Raw genomic sequence first — 23762 nt, forward strand, 5'->3', positions numbered from 1 at the left:
CATCCCCTCCATAAAGGAGACTTTGTTAACACGGCCAAACTGTTCAGACGGAGCATGAGTCAATCCTGCCAGTTAAGACCAACGCCGCATGAGCAATATCTGAATCTCACCGTTCAATTCTCTCTTTTCCCTCCCTCAACTTGCCACTTGTGCCACTTGTTCATTTTTCTGCAGAGTGGGGTCGAGATGTTGAGGAAGCCGCAGCTCTGTCATGTTTTCATTAAAAAGCCACGCTTCACTGTCTAATCCTAACTGCTGTCCTCCTTCCTAACCAATTCTGACTGCTTACCTCATCTTTCAATCATATTTTCCCTGCTCTGCCCCTCTGCCACTGTGTCACTGTGTGTTGCACAAGGAGAGGATGTTGGAAAGTTGGAGGTACGGGAGTGAGGAGGAGGTGCAGAGAGGGATGAGTCCAGCTTCCACTGCGATGGGACCACGTCTCTTCTGCTCCACTGGCTGCTCTGTCCCAATTTGCCCTGTGTGGCTTTAAACAGTAAACACAGGGGGAGGGGATGTCACGGAAAAGGCCTATGGGGAGCCCGAGTGGACCGCCGTTTGCGTGGATATAACTCAACGCAGCGCTGCGGAGGTGCCATCCTAACCAGACAGGCCGACGATGCTGCATAAAGCTAAATGGACCATCTCAGATAGAAGCAGCGCCGAGGAGATTAAGCATCAGTAGAAGCATCAGAGGAAACGAGGGATGGAGGGGAAAGAGGGTGGGCGGATGGGAGAGAAATGGGGAGAGATGTAGAAATAGGACTCCATTATTCATGACGTGTGTTTCATGTGCTTGGTGACATCTGGGACAGCAGTGATAATGAGAGTCCCGTGAGAGACGCACACACACACTCACACACACACACACACACACACGCACGCACACACACACACACACACACACACACACACACACACACACACACACACACACACACACACACACACACATCCCAACGCACCATAGAGAAGCGTGTCACCATGGTCCAAACACCTACCCTTAACTGGAAGTCCCATTAACTCCTATTGAACTGCTAATTGTCTGTGCACTAAAGCTTAAACAGTGAAGAAACTCAGACCCTTTAAAAACAACGTCACTCAGCGAAAGTAAACATCTGGCAGCAAAATAAAAGCCCTCAATCTCCACCTTGTTTTGATTTAGTTGCAGATAAGAGGCAGAGTTGGATGTATGGTGTGTGTCTGCCATCATATGTGTGTTTGTGTGTATGTGTGTGACGCAGTGTAGTCCAGTTTAGCCCATGGCCCGGGGCAGTTAGCTGCATTAGCAGCACTGAGTGAGCTGCCTGGTCCCTCCCTATTAGAGTGCTGGTGGCAGAGGAGTGTCACTGGCCGGCATGGACACACACACACACACACACACACACACACACACACACACACACACACACACACAGAGGCGCACACACACACACAGAGGCACACACACAGACTTGTTTACAATGTTTACCAGAAAAGACAGTTGAAACCTCGAGCAGCATTTCAAATTACAAAAAATACACTAAGAATCAAAGCATCAAATTTCACAATCTGCCATTTACCAAATTTAAATAAAGGAAGTCATCATCTAAGAGGCAGCAATAACTAATCTAAAGAATCACTGATTTGTTTACAGCCTCTCTAGACAGTAAATTCATTTGGTAAAGTTCAGTGCTACAACTCACTATTTTGATGTAAACAAAAAGCCACAATACAAGACTAAATATATACTGTGGCAGCAACAGTTTAATTGTGCAGCTTGTCAAGAGGGAGATTATTTTAATTTTACAAACATGCAGTATACTGTACTTCTACTCTGTTAACATGTACAGCCTGAATCTGCAGATTCCAGCAGCCAGAAGAAGCCTGGTCACAGATTTTCTTTGTGGTGGTCAGGGAAAACTCATGAATATTCATGAGAAAAGTGCCACCTGATTGGTCGGTGAATGAGAACGTGAGGAGCGAGATTGGTTAGGGTTAGAGTAAGAAGTAGGGCATGTCACAGCTTTGCTACCCTGAAGAACAAAAGTCTGTGGCCTGGACGGCCTTTCAGAACTTATTTTCTACGTCTATTGCTCACATTTCAGATCATTAGGATATTTGAGTTTTTACCTCCTCCTCATATCTGCAGGCCACAGTTTAGTAAAATAAGCTCGAGCTTCCCTGAACACCTGCACAAGACAAGTGGATATAGATAATGGATAGACACTCGCCTCCTCAGGACTCTTCATGGTCGGTATTTCAAGGTAATCTAAAATAACAGTGATAGAATGAATACTCATCCATGGATGTATTATACAGTCAGCTGCTTCTTGTTCTCTGCGTTTCACCTCCACTATACCTTATATGCTACATTTTAACTTAAACGCATATGTGGACGTGTTCTACACTATATGTTATTATACAGACAAGCCCAGAGTTATTTATTCTTAAACCAAATTTTGATTTATCGTGAATTTTTATGTGATTAATGGGTTTCTTCTGACTGGAAATGGCATAAACAAGAGGCCAAAGACAGTGAAACATTGTGTTACAGATGTTAATGATGCATTTTAACTATTTAAATGGAAGTATTTTGAGTAAATATTTTTCATACAGCTTGAAATTGTTGCTAATTCTAGGGCTGGACTGTATATCCTATGATCACATTTAGAATGAATCATAAACTTACATAAAACATACTAAACGTACTAATCCTTCAAAACAGTCAGTGTTGTTTGTTTCATCCTTGTAATATACACATTATATCCTCAATAACTGACTAAAGCCTTTAGAGGGTTTGACTTTAGAGAAAAACAGAGGGATCAAACAGCTCACGTGGTGTAAAAATGCTGAATTATTGACTTGCTTCACACGTGACGTTTTATGTGTTCATACTAATCCACAAACAACAGCTGACAGACGTCACACCAGCCTCTCGTCAGACGTTTGTGTCCCCACAGCAGCATGTCAGAGCTGCTTTCCTCCCACTGCAGTCAATGAAGGCTGCGATGTTGATCTGCCCTTTGTGTATGTTTGGACAGCTAATAGCGCGGCGGATCAATAGGTCTGATTGAGAGGTCATGTAGGAACATGACACTTGATGACCACCAGGGATCCCATTTGATCCGCGATCATGTCTCTTCACGGCCTCAGACCGACCGGCTGCGTTCACAGAAACATCATAAAACAGAAATCTCTCCATCAGGGTGACTGCAGGGAGATTTACTGCTTTATATAACACAGTGAATGTGTCTATTTTTAGCTTAATTTATATCTGATTTGACCTTCAGTGTCAGTAGAGCACATGCTGTCATTTCAAGACGGAGATAATAATTACACATAGTATGCATTTTGTCAGGATTATATAGTAACATTACTATTTGCAATAATCTCTTTGAATCTGATTTTTAAAAAATGTTTTAATTTAAACCAATGAGTTACTGAATTTTAGAGAAAATCACTGCCTTCATACTATAAAAAGTCAGAAATAAAGAAGGGGAAATCAGAATAAAACTTCTTGCCATTGCTGCGAGCGGTTGAGTAAATAAGCATTTCCTTAAATACAATTTCTTAGTAGAGCCCTCTGTAATCTCCTCTCACTAATCCCTCTTTCGCTAGCCTAAACAAAAGAGTGGAAGAAAGAAGGAGAAAAGGGGTAAAACCTCTTTACTTTAAATCCTATTTCTTAACCCAATCCAGGCCATATAAACCCTCCAACTCTTTTGCTCTAAGCCTTGACACAAGCCTTCCTGCTTTCACTTTCCTTAATGACTCTGGATGTGGTTAGAAGAGCAGATTAACAGCTATCCTTTACAGAGCTACCGAGGACTCACTACTCAGTTACTTTTGTTTAATAAAATGTTTAAAAAAATAAAGCATACAACTGTGTAGAATTGTATTATTTGGCCTGAAATCTTTAAACAACCTTTTTAAAAGTCACTTTTCAGTGCTTTCTTTCTCATGTTAGCTCATTTCTGGCATATTAATCCTGTTTAATTCGTGTACGTAAAGTTTACCGGGATGTTGACCAGTGTTGGGAGTGATGCATTACCAGAGGCTTTATAGGGGAGGAATTTGCCACTTCAAGAATCCAGAATAGACATCTATGGAAGAATTCAGTAACACCAAAGACTATGGTTGCATGTCCTGTTCATTATCTCAGCAAGCAAAGCTTTGCCAACACAAGAGTGATGTCATGAAACTGCATATATGTGTAGTAAATGAATAACTTGTGGAGAAAAATGTTGTTTAAAACCTATTTTTGGACAAAGTCCCCAAACTTACAAGCATTTGTTTTGCAGATTTATCCCAGTGACAAGTGGAATTATAGTTATGACTCTTTTCCCACTCATTTACAAAGCAACCTGTTGTTGTTAACCCAAATAACTTCCTGGAGTCGTTATCAAGATGGCACGAATGTATGAATATTACAGTAATTACCACCATGTATTTTTGGACATTTTGGACTGTGGGAGGAAGCCGGAGTACCCGGAGAAAACCCACGCATGCACAGGGAGAACATGCAAACTCCATGCAGAAAGATCCCGGGAAAGCCGGGACGCGAACCAGGGATCTTCTTGCTGCAAGGCGAAAGTGCTAACCACTACGCCACTGTGCAGCCCACAGGAGGGTTAATCAAGTTTAAATAGAACATTTCTTAGCAAAGTTACAAAGAGAAAACCTATACATTTCAGTTTGCCCTACATTCATTTGTGGTTGCAATATTGTCACCTTTCAGCTTTATTATAGCAAACATGTTACTAAAACCAAAATAAATTATGGCAAAGTCTGCAAATAAGAGAGCAGTTTTAATAATCTGCCATTCTTTGAAGCCTTGTGATTTTCTAATGTAAAACGAACTTCTGGAACTCGCTCTGTTCTCCTCTCAGTGTCTCTGCTCTCTCTCGCTGCCTGGCTTGAAGGGTGAGATCGTGGCCAGACTCCTGTCAGAGTGATGTGCTCGCAGGGCTTTCCCATCCTTCCCTCTTACACTGAGTGACACTGATACACTGCTGCACTGTAAACATGCCCATACTGCATGCATGTGTGTGCGCCTGTGTGCGTTTGATGGAGACACAAAGAGGGGAAAAAAGGCAGGAGGGGGGGGCGACGGAGTTTGTGCATTTCTGTGTTAAGTGCACGTGAGCAGGCGCGTGTAGTAGTGTGTAAATAGTCAATAATAGGCGACACTTGTCAGCCCTCTGCTCTGTGCACACAAAGCCTGTGGTTGGGCCATTGTTGAACTCTGCCTCTCCACACCACCCCCACCCCTACACTCCCACCCTCCCACCACACAACCGGGCCTCTCAAGCAGAGATAATTATGCCTATTGTGACCCATGCGCACACAGACATCATGCACGCACGCACACGTGCGCGCGCACACACACACACACACACACACACACACACACACACACACACACACACACACGCACTTGTTTGTGCTAATTAACACACCCACCCACGTGCCTACTCAACCTAACTGAGTAAAAGATGGCTGCCAGCACCCCATCTGTTCCTGCCCCGCTCTCAGTCGACTCTCAGCACACACTGGGGCAAATGTGAGAGGGGCAAGAATATCCAGAGAAAGTGAGAGAAGAAATGAGAAGAGGTGAGCGAACCGCGGAACAAGTGGAATCGACTTATTTGGCAGATTTGGAGGGTGGAGAAGAAATAGGCTTCCACCTCTTCTTCTCATTTCCTATGCGGTGAGACTGTGCAAGAAGCTGCTCGTTGTTAGATTTAGGTGTTGCTGCCATATGTTTGCATGCGTACGTACATAATAGCAGCAGCAGCACCTTCATCTGCATGATTTAGTCCCCCACTAACCCCCACCTCATGGCCTGCTGTGAGCCACATGGGACAGAGGCAGGGGCAGACGAGGGAGAGGTGAGACAGGGATGATGAGAGACCCAAGGGTGATGGAGGGGAGGGGGGTGGAGGGCGACAGTCGATGGGGTTCTGTTCCAAGAGCCCTGGGGATGCCACGTGCTCCCCGTCCTCCTCTGTCACACAATGTCCTGATGCACCCAGGCAGCAGGAGCACAACAACAGGACAGCACAGCGGAGCGCACCAGCGGCCCTAATGTATCCCCAGTTAATGTTTAATGAGCGCTCCGTACTCAGGCGGCTTCATGAAAAACCTGAAAATGGCTTTATTGTGTTGCGTTTGCGTTGCCGCGTGTGTCGGAGGGCTTGTACGGTTGTACTTGCTAGAAGTGAGTGTGTGTGTCAGACCGGTGTTTACATGAGTCTGCGGTGTCCCAGACAAGTGTATCCATTAATGTATTCCTGCTCCGAGTGCACAAGCACAGATTTACAAACACACACGGTGTCCTAACACAATGCTGCACTCCATGAGGTCTCTGTGCCTTTGTCACCTCTCTGCTGCACCTGTGTGCAGCCTCATGACACTAACTTTTTAATTACTGGGAGGAAAAGCTGTACTATGTGCAAGTGGTAATAAAGAGGCACTATATATACAACTGGACGTACACAACATATTGTGACTAATTTAACTATATTTAACCCTCGTGTCGTTCTGCGGGTCAAATTGACCCGTTTTAAAGTTTGAAAATGTGGAAAAAATATAAATATTTTCACTAACTTCTGATGTCCACATTTTCAACATTTTTGGGAAATTTTCGAACAGTTTTTGGTGGAAAAAAAAGAAATGTTAAAAAAATGTTTCTTTAAGAACATTCATAAAAAAATCAACCAAAATCCAGCGAAATTCGCTGGATTTTGGTTGATTTTTTTTATGAATGTTCTTAAAGAAAATATTTGAAGTTTTACTGATATATATGTAATCACTTTAGATATTTTTAGGACTTTTTTTGGAAAAATTTTTACTGTTTTTTTGAATACTTACACGAATTTTTTTGCCAAATTTGCGGGATTTTTAAAAAAAAAATAAAACTTATAAGTGAAATTTTTAAGGAATTATTGGAATTTTTTCCTGAAGGATTTCCAAATTTTCAGAAATTTGGGGAATTTTTTTCTGAATATTTAGATTTTTTTCAGACAAGGAGACGCATTTTTTTGGTGCCTGTAAATGAAGACAACAGGAGGGTTAAGAGACATGTATATGCTGAGAGAATTAATTTCTCTGCATTTTTTTTAGAAATTATTTTTAGACCAGCATTAATCTAATCTGCAACATCAAGTGTTTGTGTAAGGTTTTCGACCACTATGTACTGTCAGAACAACTGAAGTGCTCTTTGGCATTGATTCTCCAAGTTTTTTTTAACACTACTGGAGAGTTGAAGACCACTTTTCCATAAGAATTTTCCTCAATTGTTGTTTTATGACGGCAGTGGAGAGCGGCCCAAAATCTCTCAAAAAGTACATTGCTGTACAACTAAACTGCATTGTCATTTACATGTTAAAATAAATGTATTTTCTCCCCAAAAGGTAAGACTGAAATGTAGTAGGCAAGACTTCAAGTTTGAAGGAGTCACAAAGTGAAAGTAAGGAGTTAAGAGTTGAGGATGGTCAGCAACAGAACCTCATCTTGAAGCTTGGGGCTCTCATCCTATGTGGGAACATTATTCTGAGACTTAAATTTCATTTTCACACTCTATTTAGCTATATTTAGACACCAAAAGTACGTGGTCAGATTTAGTCTCATGGTTAGATTGCATGCAACTTGCACAATGATAGCTACATGCTGGAAGTTTAGTTAAGTTTAGATTAAGATTTAAGATAATTTCATGGTTTGGGCTTAAAAAAAACACTCTTTCACAACGTGTTTGAAGCTTCTCTTCCAGCGTGATGAGTTCCGCTCCATCAAATATATTATTAGTTGCCTAAAAAGGAGTAACACTAAAGCATTAAAATAAATTACAAAGACTTGAAATGAATGTGACAGGTCACAAGGGAATGTGCCATTTTCCTCTAAAATGTCATTGACAATGCAGTTTAATTGTACAGAAACATAACTTTCGTGAGACAGAGTTGATTAAGTTCTGGTGACTGCATAGGCCATAACATATTTGACCTTATTTTCATACTCAACAAACCATTCAGTGACCCTTCATGCCCTTGTACAACTTTGTATTGAGTTGCAGTGACCCTTCCCTCTGTGGGAAAACCATGCTGGCAAAATGCCCCCCAAACTTGTTGGTTCCAGTTTCTGGAATGTAATACAGACACCAATGTAATCACACTGTCAGCTGGACGAAACAAGATTCTTGAGTTGACCTTTAAGACAGAAGAAAATTACATGTTTTAACAGTAGATCTAAATATGTCTGTCATAATGAAGAAATCTATTGCATAAATAATCACTCGAATAGTTGATATAGAAATGGGAGACGAGGGAGTGCTGCTCATCTTAACATCATCAAAGTCAGTCATTCTACCAATAAATCAGCTTAATTACTGCATCTAGCTTATCCCACAAATTGATCAACTCATCTGTAATTCTCTAGGTGTTAATGTGAATGTGAGAGTGTGTGGATTTGGCTGCGTATGGCCGTATTTGCTGAACCTGCTGACACTCAGCAGGGACCCGAGGGGCAGAGGATTGATCTGTAATGTAGCCTGTAAGTGACCTCGCCACCTGGTGACTCCCATTAGGATCCAAGCTCGCATTAAGACCTGATAACTCAGCGTTTTACACACTGACGGGTTAATCGCAGGTTAAATTCACCACACAGGGTCCAAATACACTGATGTGACCGTGCACTCTCAATTTTACAGTTTTCTGTAAATGTACAGCACAAAATTCACTTTTTTATATGCATCTGTAAGTCGAAGTTTAGAATGCGACTAAATAGGAAGCAACGAGAGTAGAAAAAGTGTTTTCAATATGAATAGAGTTTAACGACCCTCTTTTTCTGATGTCATCTTTACACTGTCATTTTTTCCCTCTTATTTGTGCTTTTCAGCTCCGGGTTTCACGGTTATGTGTATCAAATTACTGTGCAAATACATAAACAAGGCCAAACTGTGTGGCAGGTGGATTAGATGGAGCATGGTTGGGCATCTTCTGCCGACCACCATGTGGCTGCAGCCATCTGCTGGTCCAGTTTCTATTCATCGGAGCCACTCATTAGCTTTCTGCTGGTTAGACGGACGGCCTCGATCTGCTAGCTGAACCCTCTCTGTGTCCCACTGTTGTTTTTATTCCCGTCCACAAACCCTCCATCTCTCTGTCTCCGCTCCAGCTCTACTCCTTCAGATCACTGCTCAGACTAGCGGGCCTCCATTGTCTCATGAGGGTCACAAACACACACACACGCACAAACACACAAAGCTTAACTATAACAGGGATGGTATGGGATGGGGAAGTGAGAGGGAAATAGGTCAGTCTGCCTGCAACCCTCCCCTCTTCAACCCCCTCACTGTCCTGGCTGGACGGGAAAGTGGGACAGGCAAGGGGACAGCTACACACACTTGCACATAAACACAAACATGCTCACACACACACACACACATATGATGCTCCAGATGGGGAACATGTGTGTTTGATGAAATGGAACCTGTTGGGGTTCAAAGGGCAGGACTGCGTCATGTTATGTCATCGACTCAACCTTCAGACCACTATGTGACTGTGCTACTGATCAGAGACTGCACTTAATGACTCCTACACAGCAATGGAGTGAAAATACACAATTTAGATTCACTTTTTCTCTTTTAATTCAAAAGTAACAGGGCAGTTTAGTCACTTGTGTATTCTTACTTTGTATTCAGTTGGTGGGAAATCAGAGAGGGGAGATACAGGAAGGAACTATGGAGGGATTCAGCCTCGGGTCAGTGGTGGCACAAGTGCTGCACTGAAGGTGGATGACTTTAAAGGATCACTACCTCTGATAGAACTCAATTAAAATGTTTTTTAAAAAAGAATCAAGGCATAAACAAAGAAAGCTAATGGAGTGATGAGCTCGACTTTGGACAAAGCATCTCTTGCACACAGACATTTATGGCTGTAGAGTTGCATTGCTGGAAAATAGATTTTTTTCTTTTGTGCTGCAACCATGCGATGAGCCAATCAAAGCCAACTCTGAGACAAAAGATTGTTTCAAAGATTCAATTCACAGAGTGCAGTGATGGCTGACTGCTTTGACTTGCTGTTAGCAGCGTCTTTCAGCAGACAATGTCCCACTTCATCAATACAACAACAGATAACATTGTAGGCAGAGTATCTGCTACCATGGACACAGTTAAAGGGGTTCGATCAGAGTAAAGATTAGCGCAAATAAGTTGTTGTGAGTATGATTGTCCAGTTCCTCTGCAGCCTCTCATCACCCTGAGGTCCACAGGTCCAAAGTGGATTTACTCAACATCAACCTCCACATCTCCTCTGCTCTGTTTCTGAAGCCAAGCCCAGGAGTTTGTGATAGGCAAGACATGCAATCACCCGCTCACTTGCATGTAGAGAGCTTTCAGTCACAAAATCAATTTTAATTTTCACATCTTCATTACATCTATCCAGACAGTCGTTTGCGGGACAAGTTGGGGCAGAGTGAAGCAGAGGAGCAGGACATCAGCAGCAATGATGTTTCACACAGGACTGTCTGGAAAAGTGCATATACCTACTGCATAGATTTGCATGTATTTTGTGCATCCATGTGAAAGTGCGATCACAATATTCTACGATCTGTTCTGCAGACGACACCGATTGGCTGTAAGGATGGTGAGGTCACCGTTTTGATCAGCGGGGGTCAAGGTTAGATGCGACCGCGCTGTGAGTGTTCGCTGTGCTCGTGTTTGCACAGAGCTGAGTTCACTGAGCAGCTCATCATGTTCAGCATCTGATCCTCACACTCACTGCTCATCAACTGACCTATATACCCCTAATTACACACAGCAGCCTCACGACGACGCACACCGAAACAATCCATAGAAAGAAACTGTGAAGATACACACTGAGGACTGGAAACATCCAAACTCGACCATATTGACAGGTCACATATACGCAAAACAGAAAAAAAACAAATATGACTTGTATAGAAACTTTTCCATCTGGTTGATTGATGTGTACAATATGAGCAATTTTTGTGCATTTAGCTCAATAAAAAGCAATGTGTGGAAAAATAAGGCACTAATAAAAGTGATTTTGTTCGCGCTAATAGTGAAATCCAAAAGTGAAGCATTGCTGTTAACATATAAATCAAAGTTTTACAGTAATAAAAGTGCATTGCAAGCATTTTTTGGCCATTCACACAAAACAAGTAGTTGCTTAATGTCGCACGTTTCTGCCTGGATTGTAACTGAAGCCAAAGAAATAATACAAAATACAGCAAGATGCGGCAATAACTTGCATGAAAAGTGAACTACAAAATACACTGAAATGTCGAAAATGATAAACTACCGCAACCTCAGTGCATGTATATGTGTAACACAGTGTCTGTGTGTTTTGCATACATATAATATAAAACGCCATCTGCCAGGACCTGAGGCCGTTCTTGCCCTACTACCCTGCTTGCTTCCCCTCCTTTGGTTTGTTTTTCTTTTTCTATCTCATTTCCCTCTCCCCTACATTGTTATTGCGAGGGTTTTAAATGCAGAAAACAATCACCTCAAACACAGAATCACCTGATAAAAAGCACATAATGCATTAACAAAGAGCCAGACAACAGACATAAAGACGAAACTCGACATTTCTCTGTCTCTGTCTACTGCACACACACAGACACACTCACATACAAATGAGGTTAATGAAGATGAATGTAGGGGCACAGTCCTATTGACATCCTGTGTCTCTAATTGTGGCCCTGTTCTTCAAGGACAAGGTGGCATGACAAGCAGGGAATGGACAGAAATAGATCTGATGAGGAGAATTTGTGGAACAGTCACTTGGAAAAGGAGTCTGTCTTTGGTTTTCTTCGTGTCAAGCACAATTAAAGGCAGGAGTTGACATTAGATGGAGGAATTTGGAGAAAAACAGCGAAAGCAGAGAAGGGAAAGAAGGAAATGTCCAAAAAAAAAAGAGAGGAGGAAGATACGTGCAGGACGGAAGGAGGAGGAGGAGGAAGAGGAGGAGGACCAGATCAGTGATCCAGAACAGTGAGCAGACAGCAGACACGAGTTAAGAGTTCGGTCAAACACAGCGGTGCATCAACCGTCCTCACACACAAATACACACACACACACAGAAGATAAAGACATACCTAAACCCAACAAATCAATCAAACTGTCCACTGCTCCAAATCCATCCATGTGTGAAGTCCTACCTGGGACGATGGAAACGGTGTCTCTCTCCCAGGACACAACGCTGACGTACTCCTGCACGGCGGCGGGGATGAGGCACTTGAACACAGCTACGTTGCCCCGCATTGAGCGCTGGTCCGCCACCCGCACGGTGTAGGGCTCCCTGAAAACTGCACATAAACAATATACATGTGGTCTGAATGGTATTTAATGGGATTTTACGCCATGGGGGGAACACATTGTTGTTATATAAAAAAAGGTGAAACTGAACACGCAACATTTTCCACACAGAAGATGTGTTGACAGAGTCTGAAAATTATCAACACGCTGGCGGCATTAGTCCTCTTCCAGGACAAAAACAATAATCAATCCGTGTTTGCATCATCAAAAACAACACATTAACACTCCAGAGCGAAACACCCTTTCATCAATTACCACTGCGCTCCACATTTATTCATCGGACATTACTGGACTACTCTTGTGTATTGTTTGAACTCTTCTAATCCTGCCCCTGCTTTCACCATAAATGGCACAAGCCGCCATTAAGCAAGATGATCATGGAAATTATTTTCTAGCTTTGGCATGACATCAACATGAAACACGGATCCGATGCTTTGTTTTGTTTTCTGCTCAGAAACTTCAGAGTGAGCAGCACAAACTGAAGGGTTATTGGCGCTTTGGTTTATGCAGGTTCATGCAATATTTTACACTCTGTTGAATGAGCAGGGGGCTCATTAGCGAAATCACATGAAAGCTAGGACGTATCTGAAGGTTGCTAAGAAACTGGTTTGGAATCCCTTCCCTGGTAACAGACACGATGACAGCATGCATACATTCCTGCTGCAAGACGGGAAAACATGCACGGAAATTTACATCCTGTTTCAATAGATGAGCACAATAAACCCGATCTGCTGAGCTGTTCTGAATAGAACGAAGCCGCCTCTGATGTGAATTTGCGTTGATGTTGTTGTTAGCTGCAGATCCGAACGTGACCCCGGTCAGTTGTTCAATGGCAGGCCGAGCACAAAGCCACGGCCACATCCTGTCTGACCGTAACCTGTGCGCCAAATCTAGCAGGGCCTGACAGAGGACGCTGGCTGCAGGATGTTAGGTTCATCCTAATCCCTCTGCTCCTGAGGCCGGGCTTTTGGGTCATGTGGGAATGAAGGCAGGAACCGGCTGGCATGCAGCTCAGAGTCCTGGCTCAAATCCTCAACTTGGCACTAGTATTAGTATTAGAATGAATATGAGTATTAGTTCAGGTCGGTGTTGGGAGGCAGAATATGAAAACAGATGTTGATGGCAGGAGGGAAGGGGGAGGGACCCACTGGCCTGAATGAACGATGGGAAAGGGGGAGGGCGGGACAAAAGATGCAGTGTAAATATAATCCAGCTGTAGTTTGATCCAGCTGTGCTTTGCTCTGTCTGTTCATTGGGCAAATTTTGCTTTTTCTTCTCCTTCATGAATCTCTTCTAGAGCTGGAAGAGCCCAAAAGCCCAGATGTACCATTTTACTTCAGATGAGGTCTCGCGTATTAAAGCAGCCTCACTTGGTCTAATCAATGGAAAGCACCAATTAGGTTTGTTAATGAGAGATAATTAAAGAAGTGTGCTGTGGCTATATTTAGTCTGGCACAAGAGGACAGTTTGAAGAACGAGGGAGCAGGGAGGAGAAGGAGGACGGAAAAGAGAATATGGTGGCAACAGAGGCAGCTTCTGGTCAAAGTTTCCAAAAATAGACCACCTACAATATCTGCTAGTGTTTATTAATGGATCCTTTATTCTAATGGAGATTAATATATAAATATATATTTTTAGCTACTACAAACAAACCTGTATTTATTGCTCCAAAAAGAAGCATGAGATATTTTAATGTACAGAAACAACGCATACTTTTTTGTGTTACATTCTAGCCGACACATAAAAATGGTGATAAGCTTGCTAACAGTTATGACCGCATCCTCTCACTACTAGCCAGCGAACAGCTTTTAACACCTTACAAACCTCTGAAAGTCATTGCCTGAGAAGAATTCAAGTGGCTGTCAAATTCCTGGTGGCCTTTGTTTGTTCTGACCTTTAACAAAGTGAGGGACCGTCATGGAGGATGAGCCAGTTTACCAAGAAAACCTACCGTCTCAATTCCCATCCGTATCTGATCTGGTCTAAAAACCACAGTGGATGCGATACTTAATTCAAAGCACTGCGAAGGTTGTGTTTTGGATTTCGTGCTCCCAGATGGTGCTATGCCATAGATGAAGGGGTTATGTCAGGGTAAAGTGCACTGGTTCAACACCAGCTCAGTCAGATAGGTGTGAGCAAAGGCCGAGGTCTAATGTAGTATGTGATGCAGATGTTCTCTCTGTAGACTCTGTTCTAGGTCAATCTGTGTTCAGGTTGAGGCGGGCTATTTTAGGGCAGGTGATTCTGTGTGTGGGTTGGGCTTTTTGCAGCTGCCAATCACATCTGTTCTACTTTATGCAACTGTCTCTTTTAGCTCCGAATGTCACCGTGTCGTAGCTCACTCTGACCTTTTGCTCCAGAGACACCCTCTTTTCACTTGTAACTTTCCGCTGAACTCACCAGCTTTGATGCGGATGTTGGGGCTGCGGATCTTGCCGGCCTGGTTTTCGGCAGTGCAGAAGTAGTCGTTGTCATGGATGTAGCTGTTGTAGGCAGAGGGCGAGAAGGGGTACAGCTGCAGGGTGCCATTGGCGTGCACGTGTCGGATGTGGGGCACGTCGTAGATGTCGTCGCCGGTGGCCAGGTACCAGCGCAGTATGGCACTGGGGGTGCCCCCTGCTGGACAGGGCAGGGACACCCCCACCGAGCTGGAGTAGGTTACCCTCTGCAGGGAGGCATTCACAAAGTACAGCCTGGTAGAGCCCACATCCTCACTGTGTACTGTAGGGACAAACAGACAGCATTTCATCACCTAACAGGCTGAGGTGGAAGTGAAAGGCCAACAATGAGCAGCTGTTATGAGCTGCACACACAATGTAAACACCTGAAAGTTTGGATAGATGCTAATCGGATTTCACTGTCATTGATTTAAAGCAACATGCATCACAGTATGGGGTAAAAGTTGGACAGAGTGGGAATGTCCTTCAAATGTGTGGTGAAATAATCATAACAAATGTATGTCAAATGTCCAGCTGCAAACATCAGTCATGTGACGCAGAAAGCCAGGGATTTGGGCTAAAGCCTGTGATGGTTTAGGTGGATGGGAGGAGGGGGAGGAGCCTGTTACCTCCATACAGTTTATGCAAACAAAGACAAACAGAGTGAGAGTGGGAGGGAACATGCTGATAGGTTATGTGATTGGAATTTCTATGCCAGACGCAGAGATTTAAGTCTATTTAATCTCCTTACATATTTAACACACACATGCACGCACACACTCACAAATACACACACACACACACACACACACACACACACACACACACACACACACACACACACACACACACACACACACACACACACACACACACACACACACAGAGGAATGTAATTCATTGGCACTCAGATTAAACACATACACCTCCAGCAGAGAAAGGAGAGTGAGGAGAGCAAAGAGAAAGGGGGGGGTTGTCTCAAATTTGGGGTCATTATGGGAAAGATTAGAAGAGAAATTGCTGGGGGGCACCGCTGATGGACAGATGTAGATGTTAACCACCACGGATTCTTCTAAATTATGTCGTCTTATAGTTGCCATCCACCACATGTTCACCCTCTTACAGCTGAATGCAGCACAGAAAGACTTTAAAACATCACTGAAGACACTAAAAGATCATAAAAGAGCGAAGATTTTGATCCAAATAGGATCAAATTAGCACTCGGTGTAGTGCAACGGCTGTTCCAGCAGAGCTAAGAGTTTTTCTTTATACAAAATGGAGATTGTTTATCCACTGTAACTCCCTGGCAGTAAATGCTGCTTGTGATGACAATATTCATTCATTAGAATTAATCAAAATAAATTTTTAGGAGTACAATCTGCAGGTTTGGATTTATTGACATTACAATTACTATATGTACTAAAAATGTAATTTATGTATTCATTTAGATATAATCTATGATTTTTGGTGATGGCTCAAAGCAAGACATCAGGTGTCTAATAACAGACACTCTGGATTTAATGCTTCATTATTTCATATCTTTTTATGAATTGAATTCACTCATTCAGTGCATATCAACATAATGTGTTCACAGTCCATCATTTCATCGACCGGTTGTGGTGCAGTTTCATAACAGCTCATGAAAATAATAACAAAAAAACTGAAGGTCTGGGACTCAAATGGATCAAGAAATGTGTCATTATCTTTTTTATAATTCAGCAGAAATATCTGAAAATGTGAGACAAAAACAATGAGCTAAGACTGAAATATAGATAACACATGTAAAGTTTATGGAGTGTATATTTAAGGATGTAAACACCAGGACTTCAACTATTCTTTATTTTGATATTTTGAAATAATTGGTTAATCATTTTGGTGTGGAAAAACACTCATCACAACTTTAACTTGAGGCTATAAATGGAACATGCTTGGCATTTCTGCTCAAAAAAGAAAAAAAATTAGTGGATTATGCAAGAATTGCTTGTTGTTTTTCTGTCAAGTGACTAATTGATCAATTGTTTCAGCCTGAAGAACACAAGGGACACCGACACTCCAATCAAAACCGCATTGACGCCTCTGTGGTCGAGATCATCTGTTGTCTGACAGATTTTTCTGATTGAGTTCTTGAGTTAAAACACGCTGCACTGAATCATTTGACAAGTAGGGAGTTAAGATAATGTAAGATAAGGGTACCTTTTTACAACATTGTCTCACACTGTGACACTTTGTCATAACAACAGCTGATTGCTCTCATCTCCAGTACCTGCAGTTTGCAAGTTTTGGTACTTAGATTGCTTATTGTGATATTATTTTTCATTGTTAGCTACTTCCTGATGATGGAACTTGTGCTGCACTAAGTAAATAACAGCATTAACATGGTATTATTTTGGACTAATCATGTGATTGCGCTTTAAATTCGAGGAAAAACATCCCCGTTGTTGTTTTCGTTGATAACGCTCATAGCAAAACCCAACACTGTTGTGACAATAAAAGCCATCTATGTGAGCTCTGAGTTTTGATATTGTTGCAGAGAGTCACAAACGTCATCAGATATGAGGCTGAAAGCAAAGAGAACGTCTGGACGACTGAGGCCAAATCAGGAATGAAAACAAACATTGCATCTGATCATTTGATACATTTCCTGAGTTGGCTCATCCAAACATTCAGATTTTATCATCATCAATGAAGCTATACTTCAAGCTCTTTGTGATGTTCACAGATAAACATTAACACTTCAAGCCTGACAGAATAAATCATCTCCATCAGCAGTGCTGGATCTGAGCTCAATGCACCAGATCAAAGAAAGACGCAGTGATCTTATCCATCCAGGGGGGTCAGTCAATAATTCCAGCTTCCTTTTTAACAAGTGCTACTGCCTCTGGTCTGGAGATTGATAAAGCTGGGCAGCATGTTACAGATGGTATATGAAAATGTGTCTGGCAGTCCGGTGGTGGGCTGCAAAAATCAGGTCAGACTCCCTCCCCTCTGCAGATTACTGATAATGGCCCCTGAGCATAAAGCCCATATTAAAGATTGCAATATCTATAATCTCCCAATGGGGGGACAGCACTAAAGTAGAGGAGTGAGGGGGTCACCCTGAGAGCTTGGGGGGGGGGGGGGGGGGGGGGGGCGGGGCAGCAGGAGGACCTCTCATACAGTAGATTATGTGGCCTGGGGGCCTGGGCACTGGGGGGGCAGGGGAGCACTGGGACTGATGGAGCAGGAAGTGGAATAGAAAGGGGATCAGAGCAAACTCCCAGCACTCAAGAGTCTGTCACAACCAGGCGAACATGCACACATGCACTCAGCTGACACACACACACACACACACACACACACACACACACACACACACACACACACACACACACACACACACACACACACACACACATTCACACACACACTCAGAAAGCTGCTCTCAGCGCTCAGTCATACTGGGAGGAGACAAAGCGGGTTGCCATGGTGGCGCTGGCACTTGAAAGCTGTAACTGAATGAAAAAACAATGCAACAATTTAACCTAACAACAGTGACCCACTGAACAATCTAAATTTAGCACCTCTAAGTCGCCACTCCCCAAATTTTGCCACGCTGACTCAAATATTAGCAAAAAAGCTGCTGAGGTGAGCAAATATGCATCAATGGAATATATTCTAAAAGTGAGCTTCCTACACAGAAAGTGTACACAGACTGAGTGTACAGTTGAGTAAGGATTGTGTGTCAATGTCTGACACACCAAAAACTGCTGTTCGGTGTGTTTAGGTGTGTCGGGGCACAGCATCATTATCACTTCACACCAGGTGCACTCCAACGCTCAACTGGCACAGCACTGGTTTGTGCTGGACTGGCAGAGTTTCCACTCCATTTAAAACCAGCAGATGAAACATTGCCACCTGTGCTAACCGCTATACAGTCGATGGTTTGTGTGGCAGGAAAACAAACTGTCAACGATGTAGCAGCAGAGAGATGCACAATAAAGACTGCAGGTAAACAGGCCCGGGTCTTTCTAATGGCTCGTAAAGACTTTCCTCAAATAAAACTGCAGAATGGCCCACTTTGTCCAGTTGCTCCACACACAACTGATGGCAATCTTAAATCTATCTTATACTGGAGCATCATCATCACCACAGTCAATGCTGACCCTCAACTGGTTACATGTTATATCACACACACACTATGGACACACTGAAATGTTTTTTGAACAAAAGTGCATCCTGTTGCATTGAAACTTTTGGTATTTATTTTTGGTAGCTCTGTTTGCTTTTGTTTCTTATTGTTTGAGCCTTTTTGTAAAAGTCCTTCTAGAGCTGAGTGTTGCAAGGTAAAATTCGCTATGACACTTAAATTAAATAGCAGTTTTGCTTTGCATCTGTCTGACGGATTGACTGATTTTTGGCCAACTATCAGATCCAGTGTTCAGTACTTTTCACATTATCTCTACATTCCTTTTTTTAAATACTGATTCTCATTAAAAAAAAAATAAATTCTGCTCTGATGCATCTGTCCCTCTGTTTTCGTATCACTCTGTGCTGTTAAGAAATATCCCGCCTACATGAACATGTGTAAATCATAAATAAACAAAGGCATTTCAGTGAAGTTTTGTCATGCAGTTTGAGCTATTCTAAATTTTAAATTGGAGCGCATATTGACTCAAAATATCTGTTATTGGTCCATTTAATTACTAAGAGTAGTAGCCTTGAAAACACACATCCATCAACCTCTAATCAAATAAATTATAAATATGTAAAGATAAATTTAAAAAATAAATACATAAATAACTGAAAATGCCAGATGTCTGTAGTTCAGTATAAGCTCAAGTTATACTAAAACAATACAAGACCAATTAGAGGTTTGCTAATAATGTGTAATAATAATTAATGGGCCCATTAACTGTCACTGAAGTGCATTTTTTGGCATATTAACCTGGCAGGTAACTTTATACAAACGTCTGCTTCATCTTTGAGATAAAGGGCAAGATGTTTTTTATTATTATTATTATTATTATTATTATTATTATTATTATTATTATTATTATTATTATTATTATTATTACAGTCGGTGAAATGCTACGAAAAGAGTGTTAAGTAGTTAATATCCTGTCAAACCAGCAGACTAACAGGCCACCAGAGTGAGCTTACATCAGGTGAAGGTTGGTATTTTTACTCCTGTCTGAATTCAACTCATAACAGACTGTTTGTCGGAGATAAAATAACACAGTTAGCACAATTAAATAAATGCCAGCTCATTGTTGGTACTCTAAATTTACAAGAAAGTTCCATCAGGTCACATTCCCACATTATTCTTGGGCAGTGAATCGCAAATGTTATTATTTATTTAGCTCTTCTAAGGCAGACTGATTTGAGGAAAAAGTCTGCATTTTTTCTGACATATTGTGATTTGTTGTGTGATTTAAGTTTTTTTAAGTTCAGTATTCATTAAGCTTTACATGTGATGTAGTATCGCCACATGAGACACAATCAAAGATGTGACTGTCACACATGAAGGACAACATGAATTTATAAAACCACTGACGTAACAGTTTAAACACTGACTGATGTGCAGCATGATACACATCCTAACCTGCAGCCAAAGCAATTTGCTAATTGCATTGTTTCAAATTGCCATTTTGATTTGAAATCAATGAATTCTTCAGCAGTAGTTTCTTGCAAATTTTTCACGTCATGCTAACAGTTTAAAACTCAGTACATCAACTCAATAAACATGTTGTTACTGACAATATAAAACAAAGGAAAATTGCAAATTATGGTATTAGAGAAACTGGATACTGAGAATTAGATTTTTTGGAGGGAGGGGAGGGGGGATTACCTCCCAAATAGCCAGCGATGATTTTATTTATTTTTTTATTTTTTGGCATTTTTGCCTCTTTTGGGGAAAGAGAGCAGAGGAATGATATAGGAAAACTACAAGCTGGAAAGCATGTGTACACACCATAACAACTAAGCTATTAAGAACGCCACAGAAACATTTTTTGCTGAGTGATTAACCGATCATTTAGGCAATGAGTTACTCTTATTTATCAAAGAAAATCCAATGACAACTTCAAGCAGGCTTTAACAGTTTCACACTACTGTATACTGCTCACTTGGTGCCCCTGTTTATTTCAGCGACACCCCCTTGATAACCTCAGTGATGTCCATGAGGATCAAACCCCAGCAGCATGTGGACAGTCAGCAGTCTGATGGTATTGACCAAAGCTGTGGAGTTTTCAATGTTGTTGCTGCTGCTGCAGTTCACCTGCACCCAGGAGGCTTCATCAGCCTCGTTCAGACACAGCACCAGAGAGAAAAGCAGCCCTCGCTGGAAGGTGCTGGAGGACTGATGGCACCGCTGGAGCTACAGCTTAGGCTGTCACAGTCGCAGCCACTATTTTATACATCCTGCCAGAGAGCCACGCATGAATATGTATGTCAGAGAGGCAGAAGTCATAACCTATGCAAGGTTTCATCATGCATAATGCAGCTGATCTACGCCTCTCCAGGATGTGAGTGCGCACAGGAGTGTATACTCACACACTGACACACACACACACACACACACACACTTGACGTTCACAACTGTATTGTGATGAGGAGGTAAACAAACTCCAGAACCTCCAGTGTTTCACATTCACACATTCTCACATCCAGATGTCCCTGTGCCCAACCTCAGACATATAACATCCACTGCTGCCCTCCTCCTCTCTCACCCGTCTCCATATTTTCATTTCTGTCTAACGATAAAACAATTTTTGCAGCTTTGCGTTGTTGATGTTTGGTTGATAGGAAAAGGTCAAACGTAGGATTCAGAGACGAGACGTGCACATCAGCCACGCCATCTGTCAGAAACCTCTCTTTCACTTCCTGCTATTTTGGAAACAACTTCATTTCCAGCCAGACGCCTGCTTCTCAAATGTTTTCTCCCTGCCTGGGCCTGCCATCTCTCCATCACTCATCCTTCAGGTGTTTTGGCGACTGAAAAGTTGCGAGTTATTGTTTTTTTTGATAAGGGCACATGGATTGCAACTGTGTGTGGAAACATAAAGCAGCAGAGGAGGCGCCGGGAAGGGAGACGCACAGTAAGACGGGGTGTGAATTGAATATTGGTGAGATATAGGAAGGAGGAGGAGGAGAAGGGGGGATAAAGATAGGCTAGGTGTAAGCTTATGAATAATCCTCAGGGGTCTGGCATAAGTAGGTGGTCGGTGGGTGGAGAAGTATGGGCGGCGGGGGGGCGAGGTTGCGGAGGTTACATCTAATCAACAGAGGGGTATCGCTGTTCCCCACCCACTGTCTTTCTGTACAACCTGTCCCCAACAATCTGCTCCCCAACCCCACCCACCCACCCACCCACCCACCACCAACCCCCCCTGGACTGTGCTGTGTCAGTAAAAAAAAAAAAAAAAAAGTGTGCTACTTCAGCAGTCCCCTGGGACCTGCTCCCCCTCACATCAAAGCAGCCAGTTTCTCTCTTAATGTGAATATCAAATCTGTGGATCACAAGTCCCAGCACAGTCTGCATAAACTGCCCCTCCCCCAGCCTTTAATTCTGCCTAGTGATGAGGGAGAGAGAGGGAGGGGAGTTACTGCGAGAGGAAGCGATGGAGGGAGGGAGAGATGGAGATAGAGAGAGAGAGAGAGAGAGGGAGATCCAACAAAAACAACTACTTGCTTCAGAGATTTGACATTTGCTGAAACACTCCCTCCTTCTGAAAATGTGCAGCTCCGGCATCCAATAAAAATTTGGAGGAGGTCTGGCTCAATTTAGCATCAGTGTGTTGTTACACAGACTTCTTGCTGGTGGAAAAAAAAATGTTAATTTCCTACAGCTGATGGTTCTCGTTGGCATCTTGTTTTTTTTTTCCGTTTTGTTTTTTTAGTTCTTATTCACAAGCTCATTTGGATTTATAATAGATTTAAGGGGCGAATGGGAGAGCAGGGAAGCCAGTGACAGAGCTGTGACGTCCTATTGATGAGCTGAAAGTGCAATGAGCCCCTTTCTGCCGCTGACAGTCTCCTCACCGAACACTTTACCCACCATTTGGCCACAAATTTGACTGCAGATAATTTTTTCTTTGCTAATTTGTGAAGGGCATTTGTGCCACCATAATTCATTGCTGTTTTTTGGAGCTAAAACTGTAAGAATCTGTCTAACTAATCATCACCATGACATTCTTCATTTAAAAAAAAGTCTGTGGATAATATTTTATATTTTTGCTGGAAATCAGCTTCCAAATTTTCAATTAAAAGAACCACAACCATGTATCCAAGCTGGTGCAGAGAACAAATTCATGTCAAAGTCACACTGAAAGCTCGTTTTTTTCTCCTTCAACCCTCTTTAAAAATGGGTGTTTTTGGGCTCTCAAATGCAAAAATTAAATAATACCAGGTTGGAGCTGTTAAAAAAATGGAAGGCCTGTGCCCTGTCTGAGTAATGATTGGCACCCCTGTGGACCACACAGCTCTGTCACTGAGTGGTGCATATAGCTCAGATTGCAGCTTTAATTGTGCAGCCTTGCAAAGGAAGCACAGGGAATTGGACTGGGATGAAGAAGGAGGGGAGGAGGGGGGAGATTTTGCATATTTCTATTTGTAAGGGGGGGGGGGGCAGTGGAGAAAACAGGGAGAAGGATCACCTTGGTTTGGAGCTACACCTCTAATTAAAATACAAGTGAATTTCATACACAGGTTTTTTAAAAATGTGGTGTAATTAATTAGATTTCAAATTTCAAGCTGATAAATGGCCTACAGGAGGCCTGTGTCTATTAAACTTGATTTAATTCACTTGTGATTGTTACAGCAAATACAGTCTGTGAATTTGATTTGGGATAAAATGGCAGCTAGAAGAAAACAGATGATTTTATTTTCAAATCAGCAACTAAAAATAACAAGAAAATCCTACTTTAATTGGATGCAATGCAAAATCACTAAAACATATAGATGCACTGTGCTCTAATTGGAAGTCTGATATAACTTTAAAACATTTTTAAACATTATTCTAGTAGAAA

General features: G+C 42.2%; 1 protein-coding gene across 2 annotated transcripts in view; it reads right to left on the minus strand.

The window, feature by feature from the left end:
• LOC111579853 (cell adhesion molecule DSCAML1-like) overlaps nt 1-23762 on the minus strand; it is a 57631-nt gene that overhangs the window by 31914 nt on the left and 1955 nt on the right. For both annotated transcript variants that reach the window (XM_023287358.3, XM_035955872.2), the window contains exons 2-3: nt 14720-15040; nt 12163-12309 (exon numbers count right to left, since the gene is read on the minus strand). In XM_023287358.3, the coding sequence (XP_023143126.2) occupies nt 12163-12309; nt 14720-15040 (468 nt within the window). The remainder of the gene's footprint in view (nt 1-12162; nt 12310-14719; nt 15041-23762) is intronic.

The sequence above is a fragment of the Amphiprion ocellaris genome, chromosome 14 (genome assembly GCF_022539595.1).
Source record: "Amphiprion ocellaris isolate individual 3 ecotype Okinawa chromosome 14, ASM2253959v1, whole genome shotgun sequence".
NCBI lineage: Eukaryota > Metazoa > Chordata > Actinopteri > Pomacentridae > Amphiprion > Amphiprion ocellaris.